Raw genomic sequence first — 17,075 nt, forward strand, 5'->3', positions numbered from 1 at the left:
TTCATTATTACCAATGAATGTTTATTTAAAACTGATTTTTAAAAAAATAGAAAATCTGATTTATTGTACATTAATATTCCATATTGACAAGATTCTCTTGCTCATATACTGTACAACAGCAACTCAAAGTTTTTGTGACATAAGTTATGAAACGTTGCCTTCAGTAAAATCTGTTTGCTCTGGAACAAAAAACAGATTAATGAAACCAAAGATTCCCATTAAAATTAATTATATATCATATTTAACTATAGATACATACACCAGAGCCAGCAGTTGATTCCAGAAGAACTGGCCAAAGTAAAGCTGTTTTTGTGGTTTCATAAGTGCTGAAAAACTACAGATGCACTGGAGTTCGCCATACATGTTGTACAACAACATTATAGCCTCTTTAAAATGCATTCAGTGACACAACAACAGTAATATTTGTACATTTCTGGTTTTGGTCCTATGAAATGACTATGTTAGAAATATTTGCTGTATCAATACTGGTAATGTATCACATTGGCAGAAAGACCTCTCAGTCAATCAGAATCAAGAACCAGAATGAACTGTTGGATGAAACTTAGGGTAGTGAATGAACCGGACTATATTGATCATAGTGAAAAGCCTTGATGTTGTGAGGCATTGAGTCTGACCGGGCTGCATGGAACTGGATGGTGATTACCCAGTGATGAATAGATTTCATTCTGCACATAGGTAGGGGTGTCAGATTGGACAGGAGACCGGTGATGCGCTCTTCCTGGATGAAGATAAAAATGACGACTTGTAATTCTGAAACTTTTGTTTTTGAAGATTGCATCATCCTGCTACATTTAAATAGACATAAATTCATCAGTAACACTTTACTTGAAGCGGTGTTCATTTGACTGTCATATGAAACCCTTATAATCATGAAATGACACATAATGAATGTAAATGAGATTTTATGCATGCTTATGACAGCTATTATTAAGTGTCATTTACTCAATTATGTCATTTTAAATGCATAGATGACGTTTATTATGCTAACTTGACATTGTCATGAACTGAGTGAATGACACTAAATGACAGCTGTTATAAGCATGAATAAAATCTCATTTACATTCATAACGTGTCAATGTCATGATTATAAATGTTTAATGGCAGTCCTATGAACACCACTTTAAGAAAAGTGTTACCATTACGAAATATGATATACACTATATTTTTGCTTTTGATAATATTTAATATTCTTACATAATATTCTTTTTTAAATAAAACTTCTTTGATTCTCAGTGATTTGACACACACACACACACATTAAATATTGAAGAATTATTGTTATACTCACTGTAACGCTCACAGGTGACTGTAAGAATGAGTACGGCAAGAATCAGTAATGCAGAGGTCGCCACAGCTATCCATACATCTACTGTATTAAGAACAGTTATTGAGCAGAATTAACTATCACAATTATTGCATTCCAAACATGCTATTCTCTAAAAATGCTGGGGAGTTTTTATTTCTCAAAATAAATATATATTGCCAAATTTAACCTTGTTTTTAGGTTTGTCCATAATATAGCCAATTTGTATGTAAAAAAATTTTTTTTTAGATGTGTGTGGGATTTCGTGCTATTATGAGATTGAATATCAATTACAAACATAAAATAGGTGATACCTTGGTCTTTGTTACAGTAATTAGGAAGCACATGAAGAGTTGTTGGTTGGCTTAAGGTTGAGTGGTTCACCCAACACGAGTAGTTTTCACAGTCAGATGTATTCAGATATGAATGGAGAGTGAAGGATCCATCTGGGTTGGTTTTGTTAATGTTCAGTGTCTGAGAAATGTTCTGAAATTCTCCATTTCTCATCCACACCTGTTTTATAGCTGAAGGATAAAACTCTTCAGAGCTGCAAAGGATTGTAAATCCATCCAATGCTCTTGTTTGTGATACAGACACAGTGGGGCGAGCTGTAAGAAATTGAAGCGTTAATAGTTTTAACAGCATATACATGTTAATTCATTGTATAATATCTACCATCACATATCAATTTACTTCTAGTCATAATTAACTTACCAATCACTTGAACAAATGTTCTGTCGTCTCGCAAAACAACTGAAGGAGGTGGAATGGTTCTGGTCTGAACACATTTATAAGTGCCAGTATCATTTATCTGCAGATATGATACCTCAAATGAGATGCCATTAAGGATCCAAATTAATCTAACAATATACTTACAAGATTGACTAATCAATGAATTGTTCATAATCTTTACCGAGCACAATATATAATTGCTATAATTGTTTTCTAGTTTCACATCGAAACTGACAGTTTCATCTGATGGTTTGTATCTACAGCTAATATTGACTGATGCTCCTCGATGAACAGTTTGAACTGATGTGTTGGTTAAAGATGTATGTCCAGCTACAACAGCTGAAAAAAGCAGGCAGTTCATATTAAAGAAGTAAATATCTTTATTGCCGAATCACAGTATGAAGATTAAACTGCATAATCATTACCAGAAAACAAAGACAGGAGCATCCACTTGCATGCAGTCACAAAGATACTCACTGATAACATCTATTGAGAACAGAAAGATATAGCGATAGTTTATTTTTGCCTGTTCTGCATTAATGGCTATAGCTAACTAGTGACAAATAGCCATTGACTATTGATCTGAATTCAAATCAAAGATTATCAAAATGAAAAGTTAGATGACATAAAATGGATGAAACTATGGAAAAAATAAGAAAACAGCGGCAAGCTGAGAGTCAGTCAGAACTTATTTTACATTTCCGATAACAAACGATCAACCAACCAGCATCAAGTATTCAAGAATATAAAAGTCTCTCTGCAAAGTGCTCCATATCAAGATTTTAAAAATCACACATTTGTACATTACTGAATGATTATGATTCACAAGTTTGAGCAAAACAGGTTTCACATTTGACTGTCAGAGAACTTCAAGCTATTTACTAGCAGCATAAAAACATTTTCGCATTTACATTTTAAGCTTACATAATATGAAATCTCACCATTTCAAATGCCAGAAAGTGCCTCCTCGTTTGTATTTCTCATGAACTGATGGTTCAACCTCACAGTGGTGTGAAAGAAGAAGTGATGATTCTCTGAGGAGGAGCTTTCATTTAACTTAAGTGAGAAACAAGCTCAACCCATCTGACGAAGGCAGTCTGAAACTTAAAAACCTATCATTTAATTGTAAGTTTTTTCCAGATGCTCCCAAGAGAAATGACTATTCTTTCAGAGAGCAGCCAATCACAAACACTCTTTTCTTTTCAGGCCTTCACTATGTTGCTGAACTGGGGAACTTTAAATAGTTAAAACCAATGTCCTCAAGACCTCATTTGCTTGAAGCTGTCTGCACCAAGACCTCTTTTGTACAGCATGCGCTTTGTGCTCTGAAGAAGCGGTGAGATCTAATTTAAACCACACAGTGTAGGAGGTTATGAACACGTGCAAGGCAGGGAAGTTGATTTATAGGTCATGTACCACAAGACATACAATACAAAAAGAGATACAAAATGAAAAGAATGAATTATATAATGACCAAAGAGCCAGTGCATTGACCTTGTGCCCAAACCAAGTTACTGTCTGCAGTTGGCAAATGAGTTTCTGTTGCATCTTAAGGCTGTTGTAGGAAGCTCTTAGAAAGTGATTTCCTTGTGTTTATGTTAAAAGGCATGCTATATTTGACCTTTCACTTTGTGCTAGTCACCCTTTTTGTCACAACTGTAATCATATACAAGTTACTTACTCCAAACTATTTTCAAACATTTACAAACCCCAAATCAGAAAATGTTTGGACAGTATGGAAAACGCTAATAAAAAGAAAGTAATGAATTGAAGAAGGTAAAGAAATGGATGCTGTGTGTTCCGGATCAAAAAGGAAAAGCATCATCCACACTGCAAGCAGCAACAAGTCCAAAAGCCAGGGTCTGTCATGGTATGGGGTTATGTTATAAATGATTTCAGATTTTGAAGCACAATATGCTGCCTTCTTTCATGGGGCACCAAGGCATGTTTCAACAAGACAATGCAAAACCACATTCTGCACACACATCACAAAGTCCTGGCTGTGGAGGAAGATGATACAGGTATTTGTTTGGTCTGTCTTCAGTCCCGACCTGTCTCCAATAGAGAATGTTTGGTGCATTTTAAAGTGCAAAATGCAACAAAGACCCCGTACTGTTGCACACCTTAAGACTTGTTTGCAGGAAGCATAGGACAAAAATTAAACCTGAAACACGTCATTACTTGGTGTCAGTCCCTAAACACCACAGTCACAAGTCACAGCTGAATGAACCAAACATTTTAAAACAATAGGATTTTTTAATGAATTTCAGTTGTTTTATGATATTCATTTATTAATTTTCTTTTCGGCTTAGTCGATTAATAATCTGGGGTCACCACAGTGGAATGAACTGCCAACTTATCCAGCATATGTTTTATGCAGTGGTTGCCCTTCCAGCCATATCCCAACACTGGGAAACACCCATACACACTCTTTCACACACATACACTACGGACAATTAAGCTTATTAAGTTCATCTATAGCATATGCCATGGGCTGTGGGAGAAACCGGAGCACTCAGAGGAAACCCACGCGAACACAGGGACAACATGCAAACTCCACATAGAAATGCCAACTAACCCAGCCGGGGCTCGAATCCGCGAGGTTATTGCTGTGTGACGATCATGCTACCCACTGCTTCATCGTGATGCCCTGTTTTATAAAATATTTGATCGAACAAAAAGTAACTTGTTTAATTCTGTATGGAAATTGTATTTATAACAGATAAATTTAGTGAATAATTCAATGACCCCTTTGTCTTATAGCTTTTCATTTTTGGTAATTAATGACGCAAGTAAATGATTCAAGGATTCTCTTTTTTGGTTGTAGTATGATTCAGGGTTTCTCACAGAAATCAGCTAAATGTGTTATTCAAAGAATTGTTTAAAAACCATTGGTTGCTCTCTCACATATTGAAAGATCTGCTAAATCTGCTTTATAAACAGGGACCAGTGTCCTCTGAAAGTCAAATCTGAAGTCCAAAACTATTAGGATGGTGAAAAAGCTACAGTTCTATCATTGCAAAATGCATCCCTTTAACATTCATTGTCAAGAAGGGTGGACTCTGATAGGGCTGCATGGCATTGGATGATGGTTACCCAGTGTTGAATACAACATCTCAGTCTGTAGGTGATCATGAAGCACAGGTTCAGATGTGACACTCACTGCTACTGGAGACACAGATGACTTACAAGCTCTTCCTAGAAGAACATGAGAGTATATATTTAGTCACTGCATTTTATGATAAAAGTATTTTTCAAAACACTAATACTTGGCCCTTCATTCAGTATAAGCCTATGCAACATCACAGAGTTTAATTTAATCAAGAGTTGTGTTTATTTTATGACAGAGATCTTGTATGATCTAATGTAACGTCTAAAGTGCCAAAGACTTTTAAGTGGGAATCAGGTGACTGGGGTATATGCACAGACTTTTAATTTTTAGTCAGTCAGCCCAAACACATCCGGTGAACTGTCACTCCGTTACAAAATCACCAAGTTTATTATCTGATTTCTTTAAAAATCTGTGATCTTCACTTCGATAGATATACAATATACAGAGGGTTTTTCGACCAGACAAGAAGTGCATTAAATTCCATTTTATCACACCATATATTTAAAATACGAATATTTAATTTACCCCAGTATTTCCTACGCTAGCCTGATGCTACTGGCGGATGCTGTAGAGCAGGGGTGCTCAATCCTGTTCCTGGAGATCTACCTTCCTGCAGATTTCAGTTGCTACCCATATCAAACACACCTGAACCAAATAATTAGGACCTAAACACCACTTGATAATTACAGGCAGGTGTGTTTGATATGGGTAACAACTGAAATCTGCAGGAAGGTAGATCTCCAGGAACAGGATTGAGCATCCCTGCTGTAGAGCATTTACATCAAGGGTGCCCAAACATTTTTCTATAAAGGGCCAAAAATCTAACTTGATTGAGGGCTGTGGGCTGAATGTACTGTATACCAAACCATATATATTATTTTTGCCATGGGTAATTTGCTAATTTATTCTGTTGTATTTAAAAATAACTAGAAAATGTTGCTTTAAATAATGCAGTATAATTTTTAACATTTTATAATGAACTTATTACAGTAAAAACATAAACAATCCCATTTATAACACAACAGAGTTCAATGCTGAATTTGCTCGGAGATGTCTCGTGCAATGTCCTTCATCTATCAAGTGACAGTATTTACATTTTAAAAGTCTAATTCATTTACAGTATTTAATTACATAATTTAACGTTCGAGGTTACAGAAGTAACCCTTCGTTTCCCGAGGAGGGGAACGGAAGTGCTATAGGTGGATTACATGTAGAAAATCCACGTATGGGAGGTTTCGGTTCAGAAGCCGCTTGTCTGAAAGAGTATTGAACGGGCCAATGAAAGCAATGAATTGGCAGCGTAAGCTTGCGCTATCAAACGCCATCCTTTTAAGCTGAAGAGACTTTTTAAACAGCTAAGTGACAGTCATTATGGCGATGGAATATAGCACTTCCGTTCCCCTCCTCGGGGAATGAAGGGTCACTTCGGTAACCTCGAACGTTCTCCTTCGGTTGGGGAACTCCAGTGCTATAGGTGGATTTGATGTAGAAAATCCACATATGGGAGACTACAGAAAACGCCATAATGACTGCACCTTACCAATGCCTCCGATGAGAGGGCAGTCAAGCAAGCATGAAGCACCCAAATCATGGAAGGCGCGGTCCTCCAACGTGCCCTCGGCCCTAACTTATCCCCACTTCAAAAGAAGTTTTACGGAATAGGTATATTTTTTGGGAGTCGCTAGAGTCTAGATAATTCTAGGAAATATGACAGTACGTTGGGAAGCGTGCAATCCCGGTAGGGAGGATGATGCGGAGACCAGCCGCACCCAATGAGGGAGACAAAATGGTAATTACATATGGACTAGCCCTAAGAATGGGGGAGTACGCATAAGAAGGTGGTTAGCGGATAGGGAAGGCACGGGTCCACCCAAAAGGGGGGACTGAACCATAGCGGAAAAAGCATATGGGATCGCCAGAGGGGATCGCACATAGCCGGCACCTATACCCAAAAACGCGGGATGACCAGTGGGCAGACCTGGCGTAGAGGGCAAGCAAGAGACTCCTCCGCTGAGTCAGTGCTGGGGGCCTCGGAGGAATCTGCAGGGCTCACCAAACGGGGAACTTTACCTACAGACAGGAAGGTGCACATCTCTCTGTGTTAAGAAAAGAGAGGCACTGCAAGTGTTTTACAACACCCCACCGAGTTGTTTCCTCAATCACCAAGGGTTACCTAATACCCTTGAGGAAACCGACTCCACTCGCAGATTGTAAAACCTTGCAAATGTGTTGGGTGTCGCCCAGCCCGCAGCTCTACAGATGCCTGTTAAAGAGGCGCCGCGTGCACGCGCCCAAGAGGATGCAACGCTCCGAGTGGAGTGCGCACGCACTCCCGGGGGACGCGGCTGACCTCTGCTCAAATAAGCACATGAAATGGCCTCCACAATCCAGTGGGATAATCTTTGTTTAGTCACAGCACTTCCCTGCTGCCGACCACCATAACAGACAAAGAGCTGCTCAGATGATCTAAAGTACTGAGTACGGTCCACATAAATGCACCGAGCGCGAACCGGACAGAGTAAGGAAAGGGCTGGGTCTGCCTCCTCCGGGGACAGCACTTGCAGGGTTACAACCAGGTCTCTAAAGGGAGTGGTAGGAACCTTGGGCACATAACCCGGGCGGGGTCTCAGGATAACTGAGAAAAATCCGGCCCGAATTCCAGGCACGAGTCACTGACCGAAAATTCCCCGACCCTCTTAATGGAGGCCAACGCAACCAGCAGAGCTGTCTTCAGGGACAGACATCTTAAGGATACTGATTCGAGTGGCTGGAAGGGATCTGAATGCAAGCTCGTGAGAACGAGGGCGAGATCCCAAGAGGGCATAAGAGGGAGGCGAGTTGGGTTAATTTGCCTAGCGCCTCTGAGGAACCGGATGATGAGGTTATGCTTTCCCACGGTGCCGCCAGCTACCGCGTCATGATAAGCGGAGATGGCGGCAACGTAAATCCTGAGAGTGGAGGGTGACAGCCTGCTCTCCAGCTTCTCTTGAAGGAAAGAGAGCACAACACTGATCTGGCAAGTTCGGGGGTCTTCTCTGCGAGAGATTCAGTGAATAGACTCCACTTCAGGGCGTAGGCGTGCCTCTTGGAGGGGGCTCTAGCCTGAGTGATGGTATCAACCACCGCAGACGGTAGGTTACCTAAGTCTTCCTCGCATCTAGGGACCACACGTGGAGGTTCCAGAGATCAGGGCGAGGGTGCCAGATGGTGCCCTGTCCCTGAGAGAGTAGGTCCTCTCTCAAAAGGATCTGCCAGGGGAGGGCCGTCGCGAGGAGGGAGAGCTCTGATATCCAGGTCCGGTTGGGCCAGAGGGGCGCAACTAGCAGAACCTGCTCCTCGTCCTCCCTGACCTTGCACAATAGCTGCGCGAGCAGGCTCACTGGGGGAGACGCATACTCAGCCATAATCAGCCAGTCGTCGAGATAATTGAGTATGCGGATGCCCGCAAGCCGAAGGGGCGCTAAGGCACCCCTGTTTGGTGAAGTCCTGTAGAGACAGAGAGAGCCCGAAGGGGAGGACCTTGTATTGTCATGCTCGACCCTCCAACTCAAACCACAGAAACTGGCGGTGGCGCGGAAGAATGGAGACATGAAAATACGCGTGCTTCAGGTCTATGGCTGCAAACTAATCCTTAGGACGAACGCATCGGAGGATGCGCTTCTGCGTAAGCGTTCTGAACGGCAGCTTGTGAAGAAAGCGGCTCAAAACACGCAGATCTAGGATTGGCCGTGACCCACTGCTCTTTTTGGGTACGATGAAGTATGGGCTGTAGAACCCGCTCTCCATCTCGGCTTGAGGAACCGGCTCGATTGCACCCTTCGCCAGGAGGGCAGCAATCTCCTCTAGCAAGACAGGGGCGGACAGGGGTTTGACCCTGGTGAAATACATGTCCGTGAACTTGGGGGGCTGTTTCGCGAACTGAATCGCGTAGCCGAGTCTGATTGTGCGTATCGCTAATGGCGTCATCGCTACAACCGCTGACATACCAGTGGTGGGGCAGCGCGGGGCGGGTGCGCTGATACGGGGAGCGCGAGGGTCCAGCAGAAGAGCTGGAGGAGAGCGATTCGCTCTGGCTCCGCACCCTGACTCCGGAGAGGGGGCTCGGGGGCTGGGAGAAAGGAGACCGTCCCCCCAGCGCCCATGAGCCGCTGGCTGAGCATGTAGACCCTGCGAGCTGAGAAGCAACGCATCCCAGACTGGCAGGGCTTGAGCAGTCACATCCGGGGAAGGGGAAAAGTGCTCTTTCATTGAATTTTTGGTATCACTGAAAAGTACTGTTGGAATATAGGCCCTGCCCTCCAGCGGGCGACCTCGGCGAGGAGCAGCGGAGGTGGATGGCTCGGCGGACGGAGCGGGCTTACGGTCCCGCCGATAGATGACATTGACCATCGCATCTGACTGCTCCTTCACCGCCTTGAACTCCTGGGTGAATTCATCGATGGTGTCGCCGAACAGGCCAGCCTGGGATATGGGCGAGTCAAGAAAGCGAACTTTGTCAACATCGCGCATATCAGCCAGGTTTAGCCAGAGGTGGCGTTCCTGGACCACAAGTGTGGACATCGTCTTCCCCAGAGCACACGCGGCGGACTTAGTAGTCCAGAGAGCATAGACGGTCGCGGTGCGCAGCTCGTGTAACAAGCCTTGGTTAGATCCACCCTCGTGCAGCTCGGCCAGTGCCTGCGCTTGGTAGCGCTGGTAGGTGGCCATCTCATACAAGGCGGAAGCAGCCTGTCCCGCAGCCTTGTAAGCTTTGTAAGCCTTGTAAGGGAGGCAGATAACCTACAGGCTTGGGGCGGGAGACGGGGCGGACCGCGCCAAGTAGGGGCGCCACGCGGACAAAGATTGACCGCGATAGCGTGCTCCACCGGCGGGATCGCCTTATACCCCCTGGCAGCTCCACCATCAAGGGTGGTAAAGGCGGAGGCAGACACAGCGCGGGCAGAGAAAGGTGCCCTCCAAGACTGCGTGAGCCTACTGTGCACCTCCGGGAAGAAGGGGACAAAAGGCTTCGAAGGCTTCGCCTTCTGGTCCTCTACGTAACACCCATCTAGTCAGTCCAACCGCGGAGCTGGGGGATGAACCATCTCCAACCCGACGGCCGAAGCAGCCCGGGAAAGCACGGCTAACATGTCCACTTCAGGATACATTTTGGCGGCGCTCGCTTGCCCAGAGGGGGCGAGCGGGTCCGGATCATCGTCGGACAGTGAAAGCCCACCCTCCGATGCCGCGGAGGACATCTGGTCTCCGGTGTCAGCGAGCGTGAGAGCTACCATCTGATTAGACGGATCACTCCCAGTACCCGAAGCTTGGATGGAGCGCTTGGAGGAGCGAGAGGTCCGCGAGCCCTTAGGCGGCAGATTATCTCTCGCTGAAACCCTCAGATCTGCCCGAGCGCCCGCTGCAGAGCAGGAGGCGACTGGGGTGGCTCGCTCTCTTACGAAAGTTAGCCGCGAATTTCAACTGCGCAACGGTCATGGCATCGCAATGACAGCATGAACCGCCCCCGAGCACCACATTAACATGCTGGACCCCCAAACATGTAATGCAGTGATCGTGTCCATCATCCGGAGCCAGGAAACCCCCGCAACCAGAAATGCACAGTCGGAGCGCCATCCTGAAAAGGACGTGCTGCACGACTGTGTTGCTCTTTTAGGAAAGTTTGCAACTATTGGCACCGCTCTGGAGGAGCGGACCCAAAGAAACGCCAGGCAAGGGAGAAACCCAGCTCGACCGTCTGCCGCTGCGTAGACTCGCTCCCATCCCATCTTTCTTCCTCTCTTTTCAGATAAGATGGCGGGCCAAATCAAAGGTTAGGATCTTACTTTGGGCATCTCTGGTTTACACAGTCTTTCATTTAGTTTTATGCTTGAACAACTAAACAAACACTTAATTCTATTTAACTGATTGTATTGTAATTATATCACATTATCGATGCAGTAAAAGTTGATCATTGGATGGAAATCATCTGTGCATAAACCCCAATGGTGACAAAATATTGCATAAAAAATAATCTTTTTTAAATAAATTGAGCCAGATGAATCTTGACATTATAATCCTGGAATATAACCATAGGACATGCTGTAAGAAATTTTTTTTTTGTTTTTAAGAAATAAAAGCCTAGAAATTATTAAAAGAATATAACAATTCAAACCAGAAACACAATCTCAGCAATAAGGGTAGAATCATTAAGGATTTGCTTTTTTAAATCTTAAACAATCTGTTTTTCTCCTTTTTGACAGGCAGTCTATAACACCATCTGTGCATGTGGCCAGTAAGGTTTACCAGTCAAACCAAGAACTCATACCATAGAGGACATTGACTGCTGAGATAAAAACACAATTTGATCTAAAATATCATACCACAATGTTGTCGCCCACAGGATAAAAAGTCTAATGACATTTCACTTGTATATTAAAAATAAAAATAGTAACACTACAATAGCGGTACATAAATAATGATGTGTTGGATGTATTATTATGTAAACTACACATTATTATGAACTAAAGATCAGTTAATGCATGTGCTAATCATGAACAAAATATTACTACAACATGAGTTCATGTGTGAATAACGGCTACCTTGATTACTTGTTTGTACATTTGTTTTTTAATTAATGTATTAATTACGACATTAGTTTATGCTTAATTTAACCGTCATCTACTCATGATATGTTAATGTATAATTATATTGTGACATCATTATTAACCCATTTTTAATACTCATGAACTCCTTATGCATGTCTGTCAAGTGCGTTTAAACCGAAGTGTTCTCTCAACATCAATATGAACAGTTTAAACACAGGAGTAGTTAAGGATGAGTTTATCATGATGTGCCCCTCCAAGTAAAGTCATGACAAAATTATACATGAACAGCTCATGAGCTCATGTTGGTTACATTTAGTTTAAACTTAAATGTTAATTAATACATTAATTAACAACACGTACCAACAAGTAATCAAGGTAGCCATTATTTACACATGAACTCTTGTGAGTCATGTTGTAGTTAAAGTTAGTTCATGATTAGCACACGTCTTATCTCATCAATTCATAATAAAATAATGTTTACTTTACATATTAATATATCATTATGTATCATGTGCTATTATTGTAAAGTGTTGTCTGAAAACCTTTAGTAGACTATGTGCACAAAAAATCTGTAGTTCTAGTTTCAAAATGACATTCACGCAAAGAATAAGTCACCAAGAGCCGACACTGAGACTTACTGTAAGATTTACATATGATCAATGCACTGATCAAAAAGACAGTCAACAAGACCACAGGCACCACAGTCACAGGCAGAGCTACCCCTAAAGACAGAATAATTTTCATATCAATACAGTATTTAAATAAACACATTTAAATAAATATTTAAAATCTCCAAACATACCCTCTTTTTCATAGCAGGCAGAGATTGGTAAATTGGCGATGAGCGGTTTGTTTAAGGATGAGTGGTTTAACCAGCAGGAGTAGACTGTGTTGTTGATTTGTGGTGGCAGTATAAGGTATGATTTATGACTGAATGATTTATTTGAGTACGAGCTGTTGAAGAATTCTCCATCTCTGATCCACAGCAGTTCAAGTGAATCATTGTGAAATGCAGCAGAGCACAGAATCATGGTAGATCCGTCAGGCATCTTCTCACAGGACAGAGACAAGACGGGACGCACTGCAAATAGTAGAAGCTTTCAAAAACAGTTGTACAATAAATTAATCACAAATCTCTTTTTTTTCTGATGGCAACTTAATTATTTACCAATAACTTGGACTTGTGTTATTCCCAGATCCATGTTTGGTGGTGGTATAGTCCTCGTCACAGTACAGGTGTATGTGTTTTTATCCTGGAGATTTAAGAGCTCAAATGAGATTTCCTCAGTCTCTGGAGTCCAGTTAAACTTGACGTGATCTCTGCAGTTCTGTTGTTTCCATAAACTCCCATTAAAGCGTAGTGAACAGAGAGTATGATTTAATGTCTGAATATTCACTGCCATCAATTCAGTCTCATCTGTTCGGCTGTAGTTGCAGTTAATTCTTGCCGACTGTCCATGATTGACAAATAAAGTTGTAGTGTGATTCATTGCCGCATTGGCAAAATCTGAAAAGCAAAGAACAACCTGAATTTCCCATAGCAAGCTGTGAATTACTCACATAGCTTCTCTGTTGACAAATGCTTCCTGTGTAATTTGCTGAAGCACAAAATGCATTTCACAAAAATGTCTTTATGTTCTTCATATTGTTCATATTAAAATTTACCAAAGCCTCCAGGTTATTAGCATTTTTGTCAACAAAGAATCATAAAAGACTTGTTTCCTACCAAAAGCCGAAGTCAGCAGCATCCACCCACAACAGATCAGAGAGAAACACTGTAAGACAGTTGACACGTTATACTGAAATGTCAAATGGCTATTTATAACTGGAGTAGATAAATAACCAAGCATCTTAGCAATAGGTACACATTTAATAATTACAACTCTAAAACATACAAATGCATGTTTTTCTTTGCAAACGAACTCTGTAACAATTGCTAAAAAAGATTGATTAAAAAAGCTCTCAAATCAGTTAAATACATTATAATGATTTACATCTATAATTGATATGTATGTTAATAAAATTGTATAAAGAAGCTTTCTTATCTTTATAAAAATCACACTTACCATTCCTCTTTCCTATGAAAGCGTGGTGTGTTGTCTCGCTGTTTTAGGCTGAAGTGCAATGAAAGTGGCAGAGGTGTTGATTTCCTCTAAGTTATGCAATGCTTAGCACAAATAAACTAGACAATGATACGTCATCTGGATCTCATCAAATTCCATGTATTTTACGAAACACATTTTAAAAAAATAGCAAATTACTAAACACACAATTCCAACAAAGATGGTCTGACAAAAATGAAACTAGAATAAGAACATAACGACATCCTTTTCTGACACATTGAATATCTTTAGAAGGCCCTTCCTACTCTCATATAAATTAGCAGCCGAATGCTTTACACCAACACAATCTCTCAGCAATTCCAAAAGATCTGAATTAGTGCAGTTTTCTCTGAGTTGAACCATTGTTGGAAACATTGGTTCTACTTCACACATTAACAACAACAACAAAAAAAACATGATTTTTTTTCTTTAAAAAAATTATGAAATAAACAAAAATGTCAGAAGGTTAAAGCAGTCAAAAATTAGTAGCACATTCACAGGACTCATTAGTCTCACAGGACACCTATAGTCTCTCACTTCTCTACAGTGATCTTAATCAGCTCATCAGTCGTTTCCACAGTTATCTGACTGTGATTTCATAGTCATTACTTTCAATAAAGGTTTAGATCAGGACTCTGGGTTGCCAATTCATTATTTCAGTGTTTTCAGCTTCAATTACCTGTTTTAGCTATTCTGCAAGAAGGGTATACACGGAGATTGGAGCCAGCTCTTAAGTGGGTGAAGCCGCCTTTCCACGGCACACGACATTTGGACACGACTGTCGCAGTGTCCGAAATAAAGGAGTGCAAAAGCAAGAGCCTTTATTGCTCGTGAGTACACCATAGTTGAATGAATGAATACTAAAAACTCATAGACCGCCAAAATTTTTGGAGGGAATGTGGAGACAACATAAAACAATAATGTTTTTTATTACTCATTTATTAACAGAATTGTTTTTTTTAAAACATAGACTTTTATTTCTTATTTAAAAAAATAACGAAAAAGTATTTCTCATGTCAGACTCACGGATCTGCTTAGACATCATATCCAGTTTCATGCGGTCTAGTAGTAGGTTCAAATATTTGAACGTATCTGCAGCTCAAATTGTATCAAATTTTTCCACATACAGAGATGATCAGAACTCCACGCAGCTCCCAAACTACTCTCCATTGGAAATTAATGACTTCCGGTCTGTCGCTTTTCATGGAAAGGCGGCTTAAGACTTGAACTCCAAGTGGGCCGTACAAACCTGGAGTTTTTATTTATTCAATGTCTTGTATATATACGACACGGAGCCCAATATTGTGCCTTGTGAATACCTACACCTATTCTCTAAACCTAACCTCACAGTATCTGTTGTGTTTGATTAACGTCTACATCTACCCCAACCCTAAACCCAACCTCACAGTAACCTGATATGTTTTATTAATATCTGCTCCACCTACACCACCTAAACCCAACTTAATTTAGGTTGAAGTCCCTCCCTCTGAGGTCACCCATTCTTCTTGAAGTATAATCCCTCCCACTTGGGGTTACCGGGCTGCAGCAAAACCTACTTGCATTCTGCTTTGTGGAGTCATTGTCCTATATGACAATTGTTGGGAGATTTGTATTCACTATGGCATGTAGCTGTAAAATGGGCCATACTCATGCTGCTGACAAAAACAAAACAAAACAAACAACAGCAATAAAAAAAAAACACCAACCCCTCTCCTCTACCATTTATCAGTGGTGGAAAGAGTCCTGAAAAATCAAACTCCAGTACCATTACTTGTCTAAAAATGTAGGTCAAGTGCATTTATAAAGCTTCTGTGTCTTGAGGTCAGTCTTTCTGATTTAATTTTTCCATGCACAATTTGATTAGATAGGAATCGCAGGATTGATTATACTAAAATAAACATAGTGACCGCAGATTAAAGGAAAATAGCACAGTAAAAGCACCAACACAGAACAAAATACAGACTCAAGTAAAAGTAAAATAATGCATTTAAAATTATTTAGTAAAGTACAATTCCTGAGAAAAACTGCTCAATTGCAGTAATTTGAGTATTTGGTTCACCACTGTCTTTCACTGACTTCTTTAGACACTTTAGATTCAGTCTTTCTCTAGCTTGACAATGAGCATTGTGTTCTCATCACTATGGGAAGTATCAATAACTCTTATTGGCTTAAATAGGAATAAGTAGGTTGTGTTTTCTGTTACAACGGAGGTGGTCGACAGTCTTGAATTTGAATACTCAGATTTTATTGCATTAGAGTTTGACTGTTGCTTGTTAGCTGGAAGTGTAAGAGGATGTTGACTTTCATCATATCTTCATAAATACTTGTTAACCACAAACACAAGAGTGGATGAGTGGGAAATAATGAGTCAGGCCTGTGACGCATCTGTTGAAAAACATGCAAACCACTGACATTTTAGAGACACTACCTGATAAAAGGTCAGTGCAGTTTATCAAAACAATGTTGTTTAAAATGCATTTTGTGTTTTAACATAACTTTGATGGTTTTACTCCCCTTCAAATGTTGACTAGTGTACTAGGCCTACAGAGAGATAGTTACAGTTTAGTACACTTTACAGATGCTTTCATGCAAAATTATGAACATGTGATATTTGTTTACACTCATGAGTCAAAACATTATGACCACCATCTTATACACTAGTCCTTTGTGTGATGCTAAAACATCACCTATGGACTATACCAGCGGTTCCTAAAGTGGGGTTCATGGAACAATTACGAGGGGTCGCTTGGTGATTTCCAAAACTCAAACAAATAAAAAGTTTATTAAACTATTAGAATTACCACATTTTATACATAACCCGCAGAAGATAGTTAATAGTTACGTTAAAGAAACAACAATAACAACATGCAAATAAAAATCCATCAGCCTTTAAATTTTTTATAATAATTTTAAATAAAATAAATCAATTACTGTAAAAATTATATGGTAATTATACTGTTGCATTTTTGTGTTGTCAATATGCTCATGTTAATATATGCTTAGTATCCACTAGGCATATATACATGTCCTGAAGTCCACTATCATCACTGTTTTTGAGCGTGTTGAGCTCCAGGTTGTTGTGACTGCACCAGACAGTGAGTTTCTTAAAGTCCTGACTGTAAGCAGACTCATCACGGTCCTGAATGAGGCCGATAAATGTGGTGTCATCTGCAAACTTCAGGAGCTGAACAGAGGAGTTCTTTGAAGTGCATTTACTCGTT

At 40.8% G+C, this 17,075-nt stretch overlaps 2 protein-coding genes across 4 annotated transcripts; both read right to left on the reverse strand.

The window, feature by feature from the left end:
• Positions 1 to 15,240, reverse strand: LOC103911752 (uncharacterized). Of its 3 annotated transcripts, XM_073914902.1 has the most exons (7): positions 2,998 to 3,380; positions 2,482 to 2,542; positions 2,238 to 2,395; positions 2,039 to 2,135; positions 1,639 to 1,932; positions 1,310 to 1,390; positions 1 to 739 (listed from the first exon to the last, which is right to left on the reverse strand). In XM_073914902.1, exons 1-7 carry the CDS (start codon positions 2,998 to 3,000, stop codon positions 594 to 596), a joined length of 840 nt encoding a protein of 279 aa, XP_073771003.1. In that variant the 5' UTR covers positions 3,001 to 3,380; the 3' UTR covers positions 1 to 593. The 3 variants fall into 3 exon arrangements, 2 of the variants coding, with proteins under 2 accessions (XP_073771003.1, XP_068080076.2); XM_068223975.2 differs by having other exon boundaries at positions 2,039 to 2,395; XR_012386396.1 differs by lacking the exons at positions 2,238 to 2,395; positions 2,482 to 2,542; positions 2,998 to 3,380 and adding an exon at positions 14,881 to 15,240.
• On the reverse strand, positions 2,419 to 13,594 carry LOC141376391 (uncharacterized). Its single transcript, XM_073914904.1, has 5 exons — positions 13,479 to 13,594; positions 12,921 to 13,259; positions 12,555 to 12,833; positions 12,391 to 12,474; positions 2,419 to 5,254 (listed from the first exon to the last, which is right to left on the reverse strand). The coding sequence occupies exons 1-5, from the start codon at positions 13,498 to 13,500 to the stop codon at positions 5,103 to 5,105; spliced, it is 876 nt and encodes a 291-aa protein (XP_073771005.1). The 5' UTR covers positions 13,501 to 13,594; the 3' UTR covers positions 2,419 to 5,102.
• Positions 15,241 to 17,075: the final 1,835 nt, after the last annotated feature.

This window comes from Danio rerio, chromosome 10 (assembly GCF_049306965.1).
Source record: "Danio rerio strain Tuebingen ecotype United States chromosome 10, GRCz12tu, whole genome shotgun sequence".
Lineage (NCBI taxonomy): Eukaryota > Metazoa > Chordata > Actinopteri > Cypriniformes > Danionidae > Danio > Danio rerio.

Excerpts from the sequence above, each read along its gene's own strand:
- LOC103911752 (XM_068223975.2), bottom strand. Across the intron at positions 2,396-2,481 it reads GCTCCTGTCTTTGTTTTCTG|CTGTTGTAGCTGGACATACA; the intron begins GTAATGATTATG and ends TGCTTTTTTCAG. Across the intron at positions 740-1,309 it reads AGTCACCTGTGAGCGTTACA|GAAGAGCGCATCACCGGTCT; the intron begins GTGAGTATAACA and ends ATCTTCATCCAG.
- LOC141376391 (XM_073914904.1), bottom strand. The coding sequence starts at position 13,500 with ATGCTGCTGACTTCGGCTTTTG. Across the intron at positions 12,834-12,920 it reads AACACAAGTCCAAGTTATTG|TGCGTCCCGTCTTGTCTCTG; the intron begins GTAAATAATTAA and ends TACTATTTGCAG. Across the intron at positions 12,475-12,554 it reads TGCCTGCTATGAAAAAGAGG|GGGTAGCTCTGCCTGTGACT; the intron begins GTATGTTTGGAG and ends TTCTGTCTTTAG.